This window comes from Chrysochloris asiatica, unplaced genomic scaffold (genome assembly GCF_000296735.1).
Source record: "Chrysochloris asiatica unplaced genomic scaffold, ChrAsi1.0 scaffold00035, whole genome shotgun sequence".
In the NCBI taxonomy this organism is placed as follows: domain Eukaryota; kingdom Metazoa; phylum Chordata; class Mammalia; order Afrosoricida; family Chrysochloridae; genus Chrysochloris; species Chrysochloris asiatica.
Window position 1 is genome coordinate 17,894,773 of NW_006408553.1, and position 18,822 is coordinate 17,913,594.

The 18,822-nt window shown below is 38.0% G+C and overlaps 1 protein-coding gene across 1 annotated transcript in view; it reads right to left on the reverse strand.

The window, feature by feature from the left end:
- Positions 1-18,822, reverse strand: part of UNC5D (unc-5 homolog D (C. elegans)) — an 890,335-nt gene that overhangs the window by 106,072 nt on the left and 765,441 nt on the right. The window contains exon 9 of the mRNA XM_006859970.1: positions 3,459-3,644. Within this exon, the coding sequence (XP_006860032.1) occupies positions 3,459-3,644 (186 nt within the window). The remainder of the gene's footprint in view (positions 1-3,458; positions 3,645-18,822) is intronic.

The following is an 18,822-nucleotide window of genomic DNA, read 5'->3' on the forward strand; positions in this document are numbered from 1 at the left end:
CTCTATGAATCCACAGTCACAGAGGATGAGGGTCAAAATGAGATGAAATAACATTAGCATTGTAGATCTAAGGCTCCTTGATGATGCGTTTTTCATGTTTGAGGCTGTTGCACCAAGACACAGGTACAATCAAGGAATTGTGCATTTTAACAGAGCTGTATTGAATGCTATAGGTTATGGCCTTGATCTTGTTTAAGTCTTCCTAGGCAAGGGGTGGGAATTGAAGAACCAGCTCACATCCTAAAAGAGTTTGACACCGGAGTTCCCACTGAGAACTTGTATATTCTAAATTTATCTTACCCAATTTATCTTACCTTCTGAGATTTAATTTTTGGCTATTCTTAAAAGACCCATTTAGCTTAGGTGAAGCAAAGAAAACAAAATGCTTCCTAGAGTCAGACAGCACATACATGCAATTTGCCTGATTATACAAGTATTACATAAGATAAGGAGACCTGCTGGCACCGTAGGGTAAGCACTAGACTGTTAACTGCGAGGTCGGCAGTTTGAACTCACCAGCTGTTCTGCAGGAGAAAGCGGAGGCTTTCAGATCACCCTATATGTGCCCAATCTCATCTGATCTCTGAAGCTAAGCAGGGTCGGGCCTGGTTAGTACTGTGATGGGAGACCACTTGAGAATATCAGGAGCAGTTGGCTTTGGGACTTCTGGTGTGGCACTGTAGGATAGATAAATCCTAGACTGTGAACCACAAGGTCAGTGACTCAAACCCACCAGATGCACCTCAGAAACCCTGTACAGGGTTGCTATGAGTTGGAATCAACATAACTTTGTGGAGTCCTGGTGTGGTGCTATGGGTTAATGCACTGGACCACAAAGTCATCTTTGAACAGCAAGATGGGCAGTTCAAGCTCATCAGTTGCTCCTTAGAAACCCTATACAGGGTTACTATGGGTTCGAACCAACTCAATGACACTTAACAACAACAAAGATTAACAGGTTTCTGAGGCTGTGAATCTCTATGTCCATGATCTGTATGAATCAGAATTGACAACATGAAAGTAGGTTTGGTTATGTGTGATCGAGTATAAAACTGAATAAAGTTCATTGTCAATTTAATTCACCCCTGACCAGGAACAGTTTGCCAAGTCACCAGAAGTTTTGCTTTGGAATCACTTTTTAAAGTCCCTGGTTTTCTCTAAGTATAACATTCTATTTAGAACTCTCACTGTTCACTGTCCTGGTGCATAAGATGTGTTGATCAAGAAGGGAAGCCTCTATAATACAGTGGATGTAAAATTATCTATCCAGTAATGTGAAATATCAAAGGATTTTTCCCTTAGATCACTGACTTTGTGAGATTCTTGAACACATTTTTTTAAAGGTTTAATAAGTTTTGAAATGTAACATATTCTCTTAGCTATTCATAATGCATATATGTTTTGAGAAGCCCCTGAGTAAAAAGTCAACATTCCCCAATCTCATTTAGGTTAGAATATCATCGCTCTCATCTCCTACGTATCCCTCTGTGTTACAATTGATATTCTGTGCTTAAAGAAAAAACAACTAAATTTGTAGAACCATATTCACTGTGTTTATTGAATATCTTCAATATGCCAATGGTGGGCTCATGGTTGTGGTTGTTATGTGCCTTTGAGTTGGTTCCAGCTCATAGCGACCCTCGATAGGGTTTCTGAGGAGCGGAGGATGGTATTGCAACTAATTTTATTTTTACAAGACCCCTGTGAGATAGGTGTTGGTATCCCCACTTCACAAATGTAAAAACTGAAACTCAGAGAGTAGTTGATTAACTAGGCCATATAATAATTTTCAGAGTCCTACTAGCACAGTGTTTCAAGCACTCAGCTGGGAACCAAAAGGTCCACAGTGCGAATCCACCAGCCACTTCATTGGAGAAAGTCAAGGCAGAGTGTTTTCCTAAAGATTTAAAGCATTAGAACCTTCTGGGGGCAGTTTTAGTCTGTCCTATACAGTCACTATGGTTGGAATTGATTCCATGGTAATGGGTTTGTTTTTGTTTTTAGCAAGTTTGGCTCCAAATCCAGATGACTTCAGAACCTTTGAATCTATTCCTGAAACTGTCTCTCACGCCGCCATATTTCCTCTGCTCTCAATTGCTTTAGTTGTTTTTGTTAAGTGTCATTGAATCGGCTCCATATAAGGTTTCTGAGGAACAGCTGATGGGTTTGAGCAGCCAATTCAAACTTGCAGTCCAAATTGAACTTGTGGTCTAGTGCTTAACCTACAGTACCATGCTCTGAGATATTGATGCCTCATTATTTAATGGAAATATGTTTCTATTTTCATATGTGATATGAAAATTAACTCTTTGGAGTTTATTCCAAATTAAATCATAATACTAATTATATACACAAATGCAAGTGGTGTGTTCCTATCTGGGGTCAAGTAGACACCTCATACTGAGATACCCTGCGGCAAGTGGCAAGTCTCAAAACACTAGTATTTTCCATCATCTTCCAATTTGTTTTACTAGCATGCTTGGGCTTCTACTTCTGAACTCTGTCTGCTCAAACACTGCTGAACAGTGAGACTTCATCTTGTCTTGTGCTACAGGCACCATTGACACACAATCAACAGAACTAAAGATGACAATATTGAGGATGACAGTCAAGGTGGAAAACTTCATCCCTTGAAGAAAGGAAGTTTCATATTTTTTGGTCCGAAATGGAAAGATATGTATGTCTCATCTCCAACTCAAGACCAAGGCTAGATTTGGTTTGTAGAAGAGAATAAAATGACTCTCTGTTTGGAAAATGATTATTGCTGTAGTGTGACATGATAGATTTTCCATCCCCAACAACAAAAGATTACTTGGACTTGCAACATCTGAGAATCATTTAGGTTGGGAATTTCATCTTCCCCCTCCCTACCTAACTGACCTATTATTTAGCTTCTAAATTCATTTAGCATTTAAAATAGAAGTAATAAAAATAACTACAATGAATAAGCACAGTAATATATATATATATATATACCTGAGAGGTTGTGGTATAGTAATTGGTCTCCAACTTTGAATGACTTGTAAAATGTTAAACAGCAAAGATGTTAGTTTGAGGACTAAATCAAATATGAGGGGACCTCAAACAATTTGGGGAAAATGACCTTTTAATTCTATTTTTCCATGAAGTTTTTGAAGCTCCCACGTAGACATCCTTAAAGTGGGCTTTGTAAAAGAGAAGGTTTACTATCTAAGATAAAGTGACTAGTTAAGTTCAACACATATCAAAGGTAGAAAATGAACCTAATGGCCAACTGAGTTACACTGGTCCGTACAGCAGCAGAGCTCTTAAGCAGACCAATTAATGGAGCTTGGTCTATTAACGTGTGAAAATGATTTGGCAGCGGCTCTCAGTGCAAAGAGCTACCTTCACACAGGGCCAGGTCAGCACTAATGGCCCTGTGAGAGTGTAGTCTATGGCTCTGAGGACAAAGTGTTAGGGAGACCTAAACCGCTGACCTTGACGAACTGTTTTGAAGTTGAAGGTCTGGAAGCCACCTGTCAATGCTGAAGAGTCAATGACGTCCACGCCATAGTCACTCTGACTTCGTCTGTAAAGGGTGACACCAATGACCAGGACAGCAACGGCCACGATTGCAGCGCCCAAGCCCGAGTACAAAGCAATGTCGCTGGCATTCTCAATGCCTGAAAGACAGAAGAGAAATCTTAAATCATCAACATCAGCAAAGAGCTAAAGACCCACTGTGGGAGACAAAAATGAAAGACTATTGCATTTTGGGACTACTGCTCAGAGAAAATGACATATGTAATTGACCACAAGTTGTACTCCCCTTCACACAATAATCATGTTTTTAAAATATCTTCTCTAAATCAAAGGGATGCTGTTCAAAAATCTTACTGCATTGAATAATTTACCATTCAGAACAATCTTGAAGAGAATCAAAGAAAACATCTTTTTTTTTTTTTTCTAGTTAAAGGAAAGGCAAGTCTTTAATTTACTTGTTTTAAGAAGTCGTACTTAATTGAAGAGCTTTTTTGTTTTTTTGTTTTGTTTTGTTTTGTTTTTTTTGTTTTTTTTTTTACAATTTATTGTTATTCAAGGGAGGACATGAGACCCACACATGATGACAAAATATGGGTGAACTCTTCTACTTATATACAAGTATGATCCGGGCACATGCATTCATTGAGGGCATTCTAGGGAAAGAAAATAATGCAAGTGTCTACAAGTTAAAAGAGAAGAACAAAGCTCACAACAATGAATTTGAACTTTGGCATGGATCATTCCGTTTGAGAGAACACAGCAATATCAGTTTAGGGTGTACAATCATTGTGAGATCAACTTTGTTGTGAGATATGCAGGTCTGTGGTGCTGGGTGCTATATGTCAAAAAACAGATACTTTCTGGCACCAATTCAATGCTATAGTCTAAAACTTTATTTTGTGAAAGAGAACTGAACTCTGAGGGGACACATGCTGTTTCTCCCATACCTCTCCTACTCCATCCTATTGAATGCATGAGCAAAGCAAAAATAAGAGCGTTAGTTTTGAATTTAGAATTTGGATGTCTCCCCAACCCACCACAAAAGGTTGCAGCCACTTTCCAACTCTTTTTTTTATTATTATTTTTAGGTGTACACTGGGTGTGTTTCATTCCTGAAGCACATTCATAACGACTACTGCAATTCAGCATATGAGATTTATCTGAGACTACATAATCCTAAAAGAGGAGTAATCTTGAAAACTGTGTGGAAAGGAAGGTGGCAAGTGCTAACTGCAAAATTAATTTTCCTACAGATTATATGGTAAGTACACTTAATAGGTCCAAAAGTAATTACCATGTCACCCTGTGTTGGGCTTAGAGGATAAAATAAACCCATCGTATATTTACCTTGTAATTGCATAGCACTTACTATGCATTCACTGCACCCTAATATGGTACTTATGTTATCAAATGAGTAATACTAACCACACAAGTAAAGTGAATTTATTTTCAACAAAGTTAGTGGACTGTAAAATGAGGTGATACCAAATGAAAGTGCTAACAAGGAAATCAAGCAGAACCAGTTCAGTAAGCGGGCAGTAAACACATAAAAATAATTTGCAAAGGAGCACAGCTACCAGAAAGAACAATATCTGAAAGGTCAGAGGATTATCAAGTATTTCAATAACCAGAACATCTAGGTGGGTGTTGAGAAACAGCATAGGATTTAGATTTTAGTTGTAACTTCATAGTGAGCCAAAAGGGAGAAAGACAAAGAGGGAGGCAAACTTCTCAGACAATTCAGAATCCTGGGCACAGTGACTGATGCCAGCCTCTGAATTCCAATGCCTGCCTATGTTAATGCAGGAGAGTAACGTGCACTCCACTTTATTTTCCTCCTTCCCTCTATTCAATTTGCCTCAAGTGCAGCTTCTACCAAGAGCAGACAGAGGTCATACAATGTAACAGATGCATCAAGTCAGGGTAGCAGGAGCAGTAAGCACATTTTGGACCAATTAGCCTTTTTTTTTTTTTTTTTACTTTCCACCAGTTCCTTGGACATTATTAACTGATGACATAATCACCTTCAAAAGGTATGTCCAGGGAGAACACATCTACTCAGCAGCTGAGCACATACCAAGAAGCAGCCTGACAGTGTACCGAATGCAGCTGCTCTGTTGCTGAATTGGCCAAGAAAAGACAAAGACTTCCTTAGCTACCCAGGTACTAAAATAGGAAGGGCCATCAAACAGAAGGTAACCAGAGAAAAATGTCTCTGTTAAAAATGGATGATATCACCGGACATGATCGTGCTGAGATAAGATTGAGCAACAAAATGAGTTATCTTTGTTCCTCTGGGGTTCCAGTTTTTCCTTTGTGTTTCTACTCTCTTGCTACACAGGGAATCAGAATTCTCATTCTACTTCAAGTACAAGTCCTGCTTTATTTGGCTCTATGTGTTTCTTTTGCCAGGAATATTTTCTTGACTTAAGTCAGAGAATGAAATACTAAATTATAGAATTTGTTTATAAATCAGTAAAAGAATTTTAGGGATAGAGTGGGGGAAGAAGGAAGAAAAGATTATATGGAAAGCACTGCTTCTTAGAAAGCTCATTCTGACACCTGGTAGGACAGGCACATCTAAAAGCTAGGAGTCACTACAGAGGGATTTCTCTAGAAAGATAATAGAAGTAGTATTTATTTTACAAAAACAATCTGTTCTGAGCATTAAAAGTTCACGATATAATAATTTTCATTAAATCACCAAACATTTGTTGAGGGCCAACCATGGAATGGGAATGAGGATGTATAAATCTTTACTTGTTTTCTGCCTGAAAATGGTGGAAGACCCGTAAGTGAGGAGATTCTGGCATTCCTGGTACAGTTAAAGAGGTCAAAGTACTTGGAGACCTGGTGCGGCACTATGGGTTAATGCATTGGACTACAAAGTCACTTTGAACTGCAAGGTCGGTGATTCAGCTCACCAGCTGCTCCTTGGAAACCCTATACAGGGTCGCTATGGGGGTAGAACTGACTCCATGGTACTTAACAACAATAATGACAACATCAAAGTTCTCAAAGGTACATTTTTAATCTCTGAAGGGGTTTTATCAAACTACCTTACCCAGAGATCCAATTCTTCTTTTTGTTTTACTTTCTTCACTTCTCTGTCCACCCACATTATTCACCTTTTTCTGTTTTTGTTCTCAGTCTCTCTCTCTCATCTATTATTTCTTTCCAGGGAGAAAGAGTGGATTTCTCTATAAGAATATCTGAATGTTTACAAAAGTCATAAGCTTTCTTTGCATGTGCTCAAGAGTGACCCGGGAAGTATCTGAAGTCTAGCCCGTATTTTCCACATTGGCGTCATAGGAGAAGAGAGAAAGTTGGACATATGTATGTGTATGAGCACATGTAATCTTGAGGGGATATGCATGCAAATCACCACATGCATGGGTGTGTTCATGCATGCACACAGGCACGCATTCAACTATTCACAGAACATTAGAGGCCACTGGCTACTTCTTCCCAGGAAAATTAACCTAGCAACATGACCACATGGTGCCATCAGCACCAGAACTCTCGTCGCCTTCTCCACCTCCATTCCTGTGCTCAAGCTTTCTTTGGCTGCATTGCTGTATGCCTCAAATTCAGTTGTAATTAATTTACCTGCTAGGTAAATACCTGCTGGTGATAGACACTGAAACATCCTCCCATCCCCACCAGGTACCCAGTTCCTACCTACCTCTATCTAGTTATTCATCTCAATCTATCTATTCATCAGGGGCTGGTCCAGCATCCTCCCCTCATGAAAGTGTCTCTAGCCTGGCCAAACCAGAAACCCTTCCAAACTGTTGTTGTCAGAATTCTTGTATCACTGTGTGGTCTTTACCACTAATTTTCCATCATATTTGTTTGCTAATCATCCTAGTACCAGTGAGTTTGTTTGTTCTCCCTGTTTTAGACTGTTGAAGTGCAGTAGTAGCTCTATAATTTCCCAGAGAAACTTGGGGAAATCATTATGCACAACTATTCATTGGCTGCCTGCTTGGCCTCAAACTGTGTGAAAAAAAGTATGACAGGAACCACGTTCTTGACATGATTATAGAGTCTCTCATGCAAGAACTCTCTTCCATTTACATTTATACCTATATTTATTTATAGCAATCTTGTCTCTCACATACACAGCATTGCTAGTTTATTTGTTTAAAATGATTTGGAGCAAAAGTGTTGATATATTCTGACTGAGCAGGTGATTCTACCTTTTGGTAGAATACAAGGTCCTTTTCTCTGTATTTATGCTTCATAAATAAAAGCTTTACATATTGGTGTTCTACTGGTATCTTTCTTGTTTCCTTCAACCTTAGTTCCCTTTATCCTTTAGAACGAAGCTCAAAAGTATCTACAATGTGGTTTAAAAAATGATGTGTGTAATCTACAGATTCAAAACAAACATAATTGACTGAGAAATCACTTGTATTCCAAACTGGTCAGAACTATTGAGGAATGTGCTTATTGCTAGAAGGGGTATGAGACATCTGCAGAGAAAAGCCATAGAGATTACTACAGAGTTGGAAACTAGAATCTGGAAGAGGATATGTTTAAGGTTTCATTTGGCCTGGAGAAAAGACAGCTATAAAGTGACTTTGTGTTGATCTTTAATTCATAAAAGATTGTTATAAGAAGAGAATAGACTCACTGTAGGTGCTCAGTGACCATTCATTTATGATGAAGCTAGAAACCAACTCATCATCATTCCCTAACAAGAAATGAAAAAGAGGATGTGGTATTTTATTATAGCAATTGGACTCTGGTTAGATATTAAAATGACCTTTTCTACAATGAAGGCTGTTAAAAAACTGAACTGTATTTCTGAGGGAGTTTGTGAAATTTCCTTTTAGAAAGTCTCTAAAAACAGCATGATTTTACAGTACTCTGTAGTTATTTTATTTTTTGGTCAAAGTTGGTGAGTAGTACCAAATGACCTTTCAAAATCACTTCAAAACTTCTTAGTTCAAGGAATAGGCATTAACAAACTTAAAGGTTTTGTATGAAGTATAAAAATTGCAAGTGTCATTTATAGGAACTAATGTTTCTAAAGGACTAACCAGAAGAGCTGTCTGCTTGGTTTTCCTTTCTGCTTTTACCTGTTTCTCATCTAGGAGACACATTAATGACACGTGATGATGGTGATGCTTCAAGTCACTAATGAGAATTTTACACAGTCCTTAAGTTATCAATCTAACTGTACATCAGATCAGAATCTGTTTTACAGGATTAGAATAAGGAACCTAAAATAAAGAAGCATAGAAAGTACATTTAAAATATGTAGGATTCTGTTTAACAGGAGATAATATTTTATCTCCTATTAAATATTATAGGATGACCATGGCTTCTATTTCAGAAATAAAGAGTTAAAAGTAAACAAACTTTGCATAACCCACTGCCATTGAATCAATTCTGACTCACAGTGACCCTGCACGACAGAGTGGATTGCTCCATAGTGTTTCCAAGGCTGCCAATCTTTCCGGAGCAGACTGATTGTCCTTTGGAGTAACTGTTAGATTTAATTCATCACCTTTTCAGTTATCAGCCAAGTGATCAACCCACTGCACCACCTGGGCACCTCTGGGGATGTGTAAGAGTTAGTAACTTACTAAGGAATCCACATGATAAATATTCATGAAGAGAGGGCTGAAAGAGGTAACATAAATGGATGACTAGACAGCATTGCTACACGGACTTCCATGGAAGACCACCAACAGCCATTCCCCAAAGAAAACGTTTTGTTTTGTTTTGTTACATAATATAACGAATCAGAAAAATAGCTTAAATAGACAGCTTGTTGTTGTTGTTAAGTGCCGTCGAGTCGGTCCCGACCCATAGCGACCCTGTACAGGGTTTCCGAGGATGTTAATCCTTATGGGAGTAGAAAGCCTCATCTTTCTCCCGCGGAGCGGCTGGTAGTTTCGAACCGCTGACCTTAAGGTTCGCAGCCCGATTCGTAACCACTACGCTACCAGAGCTCCTTGCTATGGACAGAAATTTCAGCTATCTGTGCATTTCTTAGAATCCCATATTCCCTTAACCAAATGCTATCTCTGCTTTTCCAATTTCACATCCTTGAAGATATCACTATTGCTATTGTGGTGGCGGTTGTTTTACTATTATAATTAATCACAATAATAGCCAACCCTTAAATGTAAATATATAATGGAAGTAAAGTGCTGTTGAATCAGTTCTTACTCATAGCAACCCTACGTAGGACTTCTTGGGAGTGATTGGTGAGTTAGAAACTTTGACCTTGTCGTTCAAATCGACCTTGCAGTCCAGTGCTTATTCTACAGCACCACAACTGTTGTTGTTAAGTGCCCTGATGTGGGTTCCAACTCATAGTGATACTTTATAGATTCTGAAGAGCTGCTGATGAATTTGAACTGCTAATCTTGTGGTTCAAACCCACTTTGAGGTTCTACAGTACCACAACAGGACTCCACAGAGTCACTATGGCATTGCTGTTGTTTTTGTTAAGAATCGTGGAGTCGGTTCGACTTATAGAGATCCTATAGGGGTTTCTGAGGAGCCACTGGTGAGCTTGAATCACCAACCTTATGGTCCAAACCAATCTGGCAATCCAGTGCATTAATCAGCAGTGCCACACCAGGACTCCACAATAGCAATTACTATACACCAGGTCCACCTTTTGTCTGTTAGCTTGGCATACTGTAGTAGCTTGTATGTTTCTGTGATGCTGGCAGCTCTGCTACAGGTATTTTTAACAACAGCAGGGTCACCCATGGTGGACAGCTTTCAGTGGAGTTTACAGACTCAGACTAGGAAGAAGAGGCTGACCACTTCTGAGTGATTAGTAACTGAAAATCTCATGAATAGCAGCAGAGCATTGTCAGATATAGAGCCAAAGATGAGCCCCTCAGGTTGGAAGGCCCTCAAAATGCAAAAGGAAAAGAGCTGCCTTCTCAAAGTAAAGTTGACCATGATGATATCAATGGAGTTAAGCTTTCAGGATCTTTATTTGCTAATTGGCACAACTCCAAATGAGAAGAAACAGCAGTAAGTATCCATTAATAATTGGAACACGGAATGTAAGAAGAATGAATCTAGAAAAATTGAAAGTTTTGAAAAATGACATGGAACACATAAACATTGACATCTTAGGCATTAGTGAGCTGAAATGAACTGATATTGACCACTTTGAATCAGACAACCATATGGTTCATTATGTCAGGAATGAGAAATTCCAGATGAATGGCATTATATTCATCATCAAAAATATTATCTAGAGATTTATCTTGAAGTACAATGCTGTCTGTGTTAAGATTAATATCAATACACTTGCAAGGAAGACCAGTTAATAGCATACTATTCATATGTATGCACCAAATACTAAAGCTAGTGATGATAAAATTGAAGAATACTACCAGCTTCTCAGTCTGAAATTGATTGAACATGCATTCAAAATACAATGATAATTACTGGTGACTGGAATCGGGAAGTTGGAAACAAAGAGGAAGGATTCATATTTGGAAAATATGACCTTGGTGATAGAAACAATGCTTGAGAATGGTAGAATACAAGACAATGGCTTATTCATTGCATATATCTTTTTTAAACAACATATACCTGTACCTGGACCTTACCAGATGGAATACACAGGAATCAAAATGATTACATCTTTGGAAAGTGATGATGTAAATATCATCAGCCAAAACTAGGCCTGGAGCCAACTGTGGAACACACCACCATTGCTCATATGCAATTTCAGGATGAAGTTGAAGAAAATTAAAACAAACCCCTGAGAATCAAAATATGACCTTGACTATATCCTACCATTTCAAGAACAGATTTGATGCATTAGACACTAAGGACCGAAAACCAGAGTGTTGTGGGACGACATCATGAACATCATGCATGAAGAAAGCAAAAAGGTCATTTAAATGACAGGAACAAAAGACCAAAGCAGATGCCAAAAAAGACTCTGAACTTTGCTGTTGAGCATGGAGAAGCAAAAGCAACCAGTTAAAAGAGCTAAAAAGAATATGTCAAAGAGCAGCTCTAGAAGACAAAGTCAAATATTATAATGAAATGTGCAAAAATATGAAGTTAGGAAACCAAAAGCGACAAACACATTTGGCATTTCTCAAGTTGAAAGAACTGATGAAAAATTGAATCCTTGGGTTGCGATATGGAAGGATTCTATGGGAAAGACGGTGTGGCATTGTAGGATCAGCACTGACTGTGAACCACAAGGTCAGAAGTTCAAACCTTCCAGCTGCTCCTCAGAAACTCTATACAGGGTTGCTATGTCAGAACCTATGTGATGGCCCTTAAGAAAACAACAACAATGGGCAAAATATTGAATAATGCTAGTAACATAAAAATGCAGAGGAAGGAATACATAGAAGAACTGTGCTAAAAATTTTGTCAATGTTCAATCATTTTATGAGGTATCATATGATCAAGAACTAATGGTATTGAATGAAGAAGTCCAAGTAGCACAAAAAGGCATTGGAGAAAAATAGGGCTCCATCAATTGATGGAATACAAACTGAAAAATTTTAACAAATTGATGAAGCACTTGAGATGCTGACTTGCCCATTTCAAGAAATTTGGAAGACAGCTTCTTGGCCAACTGAATTGAAGAGATCCATATTTGTCTCCATTCCAAAGAAAGGTGACCCAATGTTATGTGGAAATTTATCAACCAATATCATAACTATCACAAACAAGTAAATTTTTTTCTGAAAATAATTAAAAAATGATTACAGCAGAACATTTACAGGAAGTAGCCAGAAATTTAAGCCAGATTCAGAAGAGAATATGGAATAAGATATATCATTGCTGACATCAGATGGATCTTGGCTGCAAACAGAGAGTATCATAAAGATGTGTATTTGTATTTTATTGGCTATGCAAAGGCATGGGGCTGAGTGGATAATAATAAATTTTGAATAACATTGTTAAGAATGGTTATTCCAGAACACTTTATTGTGCTCATGAGGAACGTGTACATAGACCAAGAGAGACAGTCTTTCGAGAGAACAAAGGTTTGGTTTAAACCATATCAAATAATGGTTTAAATGCAGGAAAAATGTGTGTCCGGGTTGTATCCTGTCTCCATACTTATTCAATCTATATGCTGAGCAAATAATTTGAGAATCTGGATTATATGAAGAAGAACATGGTCGCATGATTTGAGGAAAACTCATTAACAACCTATAATATGTAGATGACAAAATCTTGTTTGCTAAAAGTGAAGAGGACTAAAGATACTTACTGATGAAGAGTAAAGACTACAGCTTTCTGTATGGATCAGACCTCAATGCAAAGAAAATGAAAATCCTCACAGCTAGACAGATATATCATCATGATAAATGGAGAAAAGATTGAAGTTGTCAAATACTTCATTTTGCTTAGATCCACATTCAATGCTCACAAGCAGCAGTCAAAACTCAAACAACATATTGCATTAGGCAAACCTGCTATAAAAGATCTGCTTAAAATGTTGAAGAAAGTCCTAGTGTGGTGCTGTGGGATAAGCACTTGACTACTAACTACATGGTCAGCAGTCAAAATCCACTAGCCACTCCTCAGAAACCTTACATAGGGTTGCTTTGAGTCAAACCAACTCAACAACGCTTAACAACAATAACAAAGTGTTAAAGAACAAAAATTATCACTGAGGACTAAGGTGTGCCTGACCTAAGCCAAGGTATTTTTCAATCACCTCATATGCATGTGAAAGTTGAACAGTGTATGAGGAAAACCTGGCAAGAATTGATGTAGCTGAATTACAGTGTTGGGGAAGAATACTGAAAGTACAATGGACTACCAGAGAACAAACAAAATCTGTTTTTTAAGAAGTATAGCCAGGGAAGACGTCATCTCTTGTACTTTGGACATATTACCAGGAAGGCCCAATCCTATAGAAGGACAGTGTGCTCGGAAAGGTGGAACTTCAACAAAAAAAGAGGAAGACCCCAACAAGATGGATTGGCAGTGGCAGCAGTAATGAGTTCAAACATAACAATTATAAGGATGACACATTCCAGGCAATTTCTCATTCTGTTGTGCATTGGGTTGCTATGAGTCCGAACCAACTCAAAGGCACCTAACAACAACAAATGCTAGATACTCTTCTAGCACCTAACATTTATTGGCTCATTTTAATGCTACCAAAGGTCTGTGAAAATTCTCCCAATTAGAAGTATAAAGCAAAGCATGAACGTCACTTACCTTGGCCATAAGTCTCATAAATGGTAAATGGTAGTGCTAGGTTCAATCTTAGGCTGTCTGGCTGCAGAATCAATGTTCCTGACTTATTCCTATATAGTCTGTTAACCTTATATACTTCTGATTATGTTGCCTGATTGTTGTTGCTGTTGTTAAGTGCTGTTAGTTCCAACTCATAGTGACCTTGTATAGGGTTTCTGAGGAGTGGCTGGTGAGTTTGAAGCACCAACCTTGAGATCACACCAACCTTTCAGTCCAGCACATTAACCTGCATCATCACACCAGTGCTCCTGATTAGTTCTTAATAAAAAGATTAACTCATTACTAAACACTTACCTTAGGCTTCTTTCTCTGATATAGATGTGACCTCATTCTCATCCTCACATCACTGATTGAGTGTTACATAATTTTTTTTTTTTGCAGATGATTACACACAGATTCAGAAAAATTGTAACTTACTGAAGACTTCATAGTAATAAATGGGACAATTAAGAATTGGAACACATAGCCATCTTAATTCCCAAGTTGCTCACCCATTATACTATGCTGTTTCCTCCCATTTCCTCTCTGTTCTTTCCATTCCTGCACCCAGAGTAAGCTGTTGTCATAGGTTGAATGGTTTCTCCCCAAATTATGAGGTGGCTTCAAAAAGTTCATAGAAAAAAAAAATGTCATTATCTTATAATTCCATTTTTTCATAAACTTTTTGAAGCTCTGCTGTATAATTACAATCCTAATTCCTATACCTTTGGATGTAAATCCTGTTGGGGAACAGACTTTTTGTTGAAGTTAATGAAGTCATACAGGTGTAGGGTGTATCCTAAACCTAATCATTTATGAGGTAAAAAAGAGCCAATTAGACACACACATACACTTTGGGTGAGAGGGAGTCAGATGCTATGTGAGCATCATATATAAATCAAGGAACAAATTAACATTCAAAGCTTCCAACAAAAAAAGGAATTCATATAAATGGGACCATGATTTGGATTTTCACCCTCTAGAACTGAGAGAAAATAGATTTGTGCTTGTTAAAGACATCCATTTGAGGTATTTATGTTATAGCAACAGTAAAAGCCAAAAACATCTGCCCTGCTGGAGGATACCACAAACTGTAGGGGATAGTTGTTGATGTCAAATGTCGTGGAGTCCATTCCAATGCATATCAATCTTGTATAGGATTTCTGAGAAACAGCCGGAGAGTTTGAACTGCTGACCTTGTGGTTAGTACGCCAGTGCTTATCCTACAGTAATCAACAAATTGATGCCATACAACCTCCCTTGGAACTTTCTTATAGCACAATATTTATTTAATTCATTTTCTGTGTCCAGATAACACTTTTAGCACAACAGCTACTCTGAACTTTGCTCACTCCTGGTGTGGTGCTGCAGGATAATGCACTGGACCACAAGATCAGTTTGAATCACAAGGCTGGCAGTTCAAACTCACCATCCACTCGTCGGAAACCCCATACAAGGTCGCTATGACTCAGCACCAACTTGAAAGCACTTAACAATAACAACAACAAAAACATCTTCTCCTTTGCCCCTCTGTGTTTTTGAAATAATGGAGACCAGTCTATGCAAGTGCTCTCTCCTACAACCCTAAATTTTTCTATTCTTTCAAACATTTTCCTTTCCTTTTCTCATTTCCTGGAAAAACTGCTTCCTACAGCAACCTTGATATAACTCTCTTCGTCCTCTTCGGGGATCTGACCTCATTCATTATTTTCTTTTGGTTTTAGCTCTTCAAAATCTTCCTCCACACCTGAGTCTTCCTCTCTGTCTACAAACATACTCTGGTCTCTCTAATCACTTCTTCCCAAATCCTCCCCTCAGCCACACTCTCATAAATTTGTCAAAGATTATTTACATCGTCTGAATTCTGAGTTATTTGTTTCAAAGAACTTATGACATTTTATAAAAGTTATTAATAAATCTTCCATAATTTAATAGTCAACAACTGCTTCAGTTGAAATTTAAAACAAACAATTTGAACTAATAATCTGTGTAAGATCAGAAAAGATTTGGGGAAGTTTGTTTGTTTTTCAAGTTGCAAGAAGAAAGGTTTTACCCTAACAACTCCTCCTTCAAAATGACCATTCTTGATAATAATTTGTGATTCCTTTTGTTGTTGTGGTTAAGTGCCGTCGAGTCAGTTCTGACCCACAGAGACCCTGTACAGGGTTTCTGAGGCTATAAATCTTTACGGGAGCAGAAAGCCTCATCTTTCTCCCACAGAACAGCTGGTAGTATCTAACTGCTGACCTTAAGGTTCGCAGCCCGATTCGTAACCACCACGCTACCAGAGCTCCTTGGTTTATTGGACTAGTTGATTTCTAGCATCTTCTATTTTCATCACTTTTCTTTTCCTTTTAGAGGATGAAAAATAAAGGCCCTTGTTTTTTCTTTCTTTATTTACACATTTTAAAGCATAATGCTATACTTAATTTTCTGTGTTTTTTTCTTTCCCATTTATATCTTGTAGATCTTTCCTTATCATAAAACACAGACCTACTTTATTTCTTTTACATTTGTCTAACCCTTTGCTAAGCTATAAGATAATTTATTTAACTAGTCCCCTGCTTCTACATTTTTTATTGTTCCCCTAACACTTTAAAGTCTGTCTTTCACCTTAAATCACAGTTCTCTCTTAAAGGTTATTTGCAACTTCAAGTGACTTTGCCTTATTGTTTACTACTGCTGTATAGCAGTAGACAAAACAGCTAACTCTCCTTCAAAAAAAAAAAAAAAAAAATGTCCTTTAAATTTAATTCTCCTACCTGCTCCTTTCTCCTTGTTTAATAATCACCTCTCATTCTCTTAGTTTTATGTTGTTAAGTGCCATTGAGTCAGTACCAACTCATAGCGACCTTATGCACAGCAGAACGAAACACTGCCTGATCTTGGGCCAACCTCACTCTTGTTGCCACACTTGAATCCATTGATGCTGTCGCTTGGCCAATCCATCTGGTTGGGGGCTTTCCTCTTTTTCTCTGACCCTCCACCTTACCAAACATTATATATATCCTTCTCCAGTGACTGGTCTCTCCTAACAATATGTCCAAAGTATGAGAGATGAAGTTTGGCCATCTTGGCCTTCAGGGAGCACTCTGGCTGCACTTCTTCCAAAAAAAGTTCAGTTTTTGAACTCTTTTCCTTGTTCTATTCTCAGCGTCAATTTTATCCTCACATTGAATGTCTCACATCGGCATCTCCTGAATCATCACCTCTGAAGATCTGGGCTCATAATTCAGTCTGACTGGATGGACAAAACCACCAGTATTTTCTGATAGCATTTCAAGTTTGCTATCTGACTTGGAGACTTACCATTCTTACTTTCTTAAATATTTTCTTCTGACAGTGACATTACCAGTCACAAGGCTTAAGAATGAAAAGCCATGCCTGACTTGGTAACCATGGACTTCTTCTTCTGTGACAAATATGTCCGACTGATCATATCTCAGTTTACCATTAGCAGCCATCCTAATTGACACGTGCCTTGTACAATCTCCTCTTTCCTGGTGCTATGCCCCAGGGTTAGATTACTCTAAGCCATCCAATTCCCAAATCAAACACACTGCCATCAAGTAGATTCCAACTCATAGAAACCCTAGAGGACACAGTAGAACTGCTCTAGAGGGTTGCCAAAGCTGAACCCTGGTGATGCTGTGGACTAAGCACTGGTGAGCTGCTAATGAAAAGTTGGGAGTTTGAACCTACCAGCTGTTTCACAGGAGAAAGATGAGGCTGTCTGCTCCAAAAGGATGTACAGCCTCAGAAACCCTCTGGAGCAGTTGTACTCTGTCTTATGAGTTGGAATCGATTCAATTGCACTGGGTTTGGTGTGGAATCTTAAGGGAAACAGACAGTCACATCTTTCTCTCACAGAGTAATGGGTGGATTCAAACTGCCAATCTTTAGATTAGCAGCAAAGCCCTTTAACCACTATACCATCAAGGCTCCTTACTCTAAGCCACATAGTATAGAGTACTCTAAACCTTGTATAGACTTTCTGAGGAGTGACTGGTGGGCTTGAACCACTGAACTTGAGGTTAGCAATCTAATACTTATCTTACGCTGTCACATCAAAACTCCAAACCATATTACATATAAATTAATCTTTCCAAACATGTGTTAATACTGCTACTTTAGTATTTTTCAATGACTCTCTGTTGTTGTATTTAAGTGCTATTGAGTCAGTTCTGACTCATAGTTACCCTGTACAGGGTTTCCTAGGAGCGGGTGGTGAGTTTGAAACACCTTTTGGTTAGCATGCCAGTGCTGATCCTACATAGTCACACCTGCATTCTCTAGTATGTATTATTAAGTCCACTCCGAGGTCTTTATCCTATCGTTGGGAGTCATTTCATGCTCCAGCCCTACCACATATGTCAACACTTTGCACCGATTTCCCATCTTAGGGACCCCACACTTTGTTCAAACCTGGTTTTTTCAAAGTCAGCCTTGAAAAATGTCTACTTCTGCAGACTTTTCTTTCTTTCTTTTACTCATTCTTCAAGTATCAGCTTCAATTCTTACCATTCTTTTACAGTTAACAACAAAGGTCAGATATTTTATAAATTATTTCTTGATAGCCCACATTCAAACATGTTTTCTGCTGTCTTTTAATAAGCTTGTCAAATTTAGCAAAGAAAAATAAAAGACACAAAGTTAATATTGAATTTCAGATAAATAATACTTTTAGAATCAATATTTCTAATGCAATATTCGAAACACGGTTGTACTAAAATTTTGCTCATTTTTTACTTGAAATTCAAAGTTAACTGAGCATCCTATATTTTAACTCGTAGCCCTACTTTTAACCTACAAGGACCTGAGGTTGGGTCCTTCTGATAAGTAGACAGGTAATAAGAATGTAGAGGAAAAATGATTAGGATTTGAACATCGCACCTTGAGAAAATTACTTCACTTTGCTGCATTTCTTATTCAGAAATTTGAGAATATAAAATCTGTATAAACTTTGAAAACAGTAAGGAGTGTAAGAGTGGGGCTTGTAGATTCACATTTTAAACAAATATTCCGGGTTATTCTGATGTTAAAAAGAATATTGGTCCATTGCCTATTTGCAATATCTATGCTTGATATTAAGTTGTTTAATGAAGA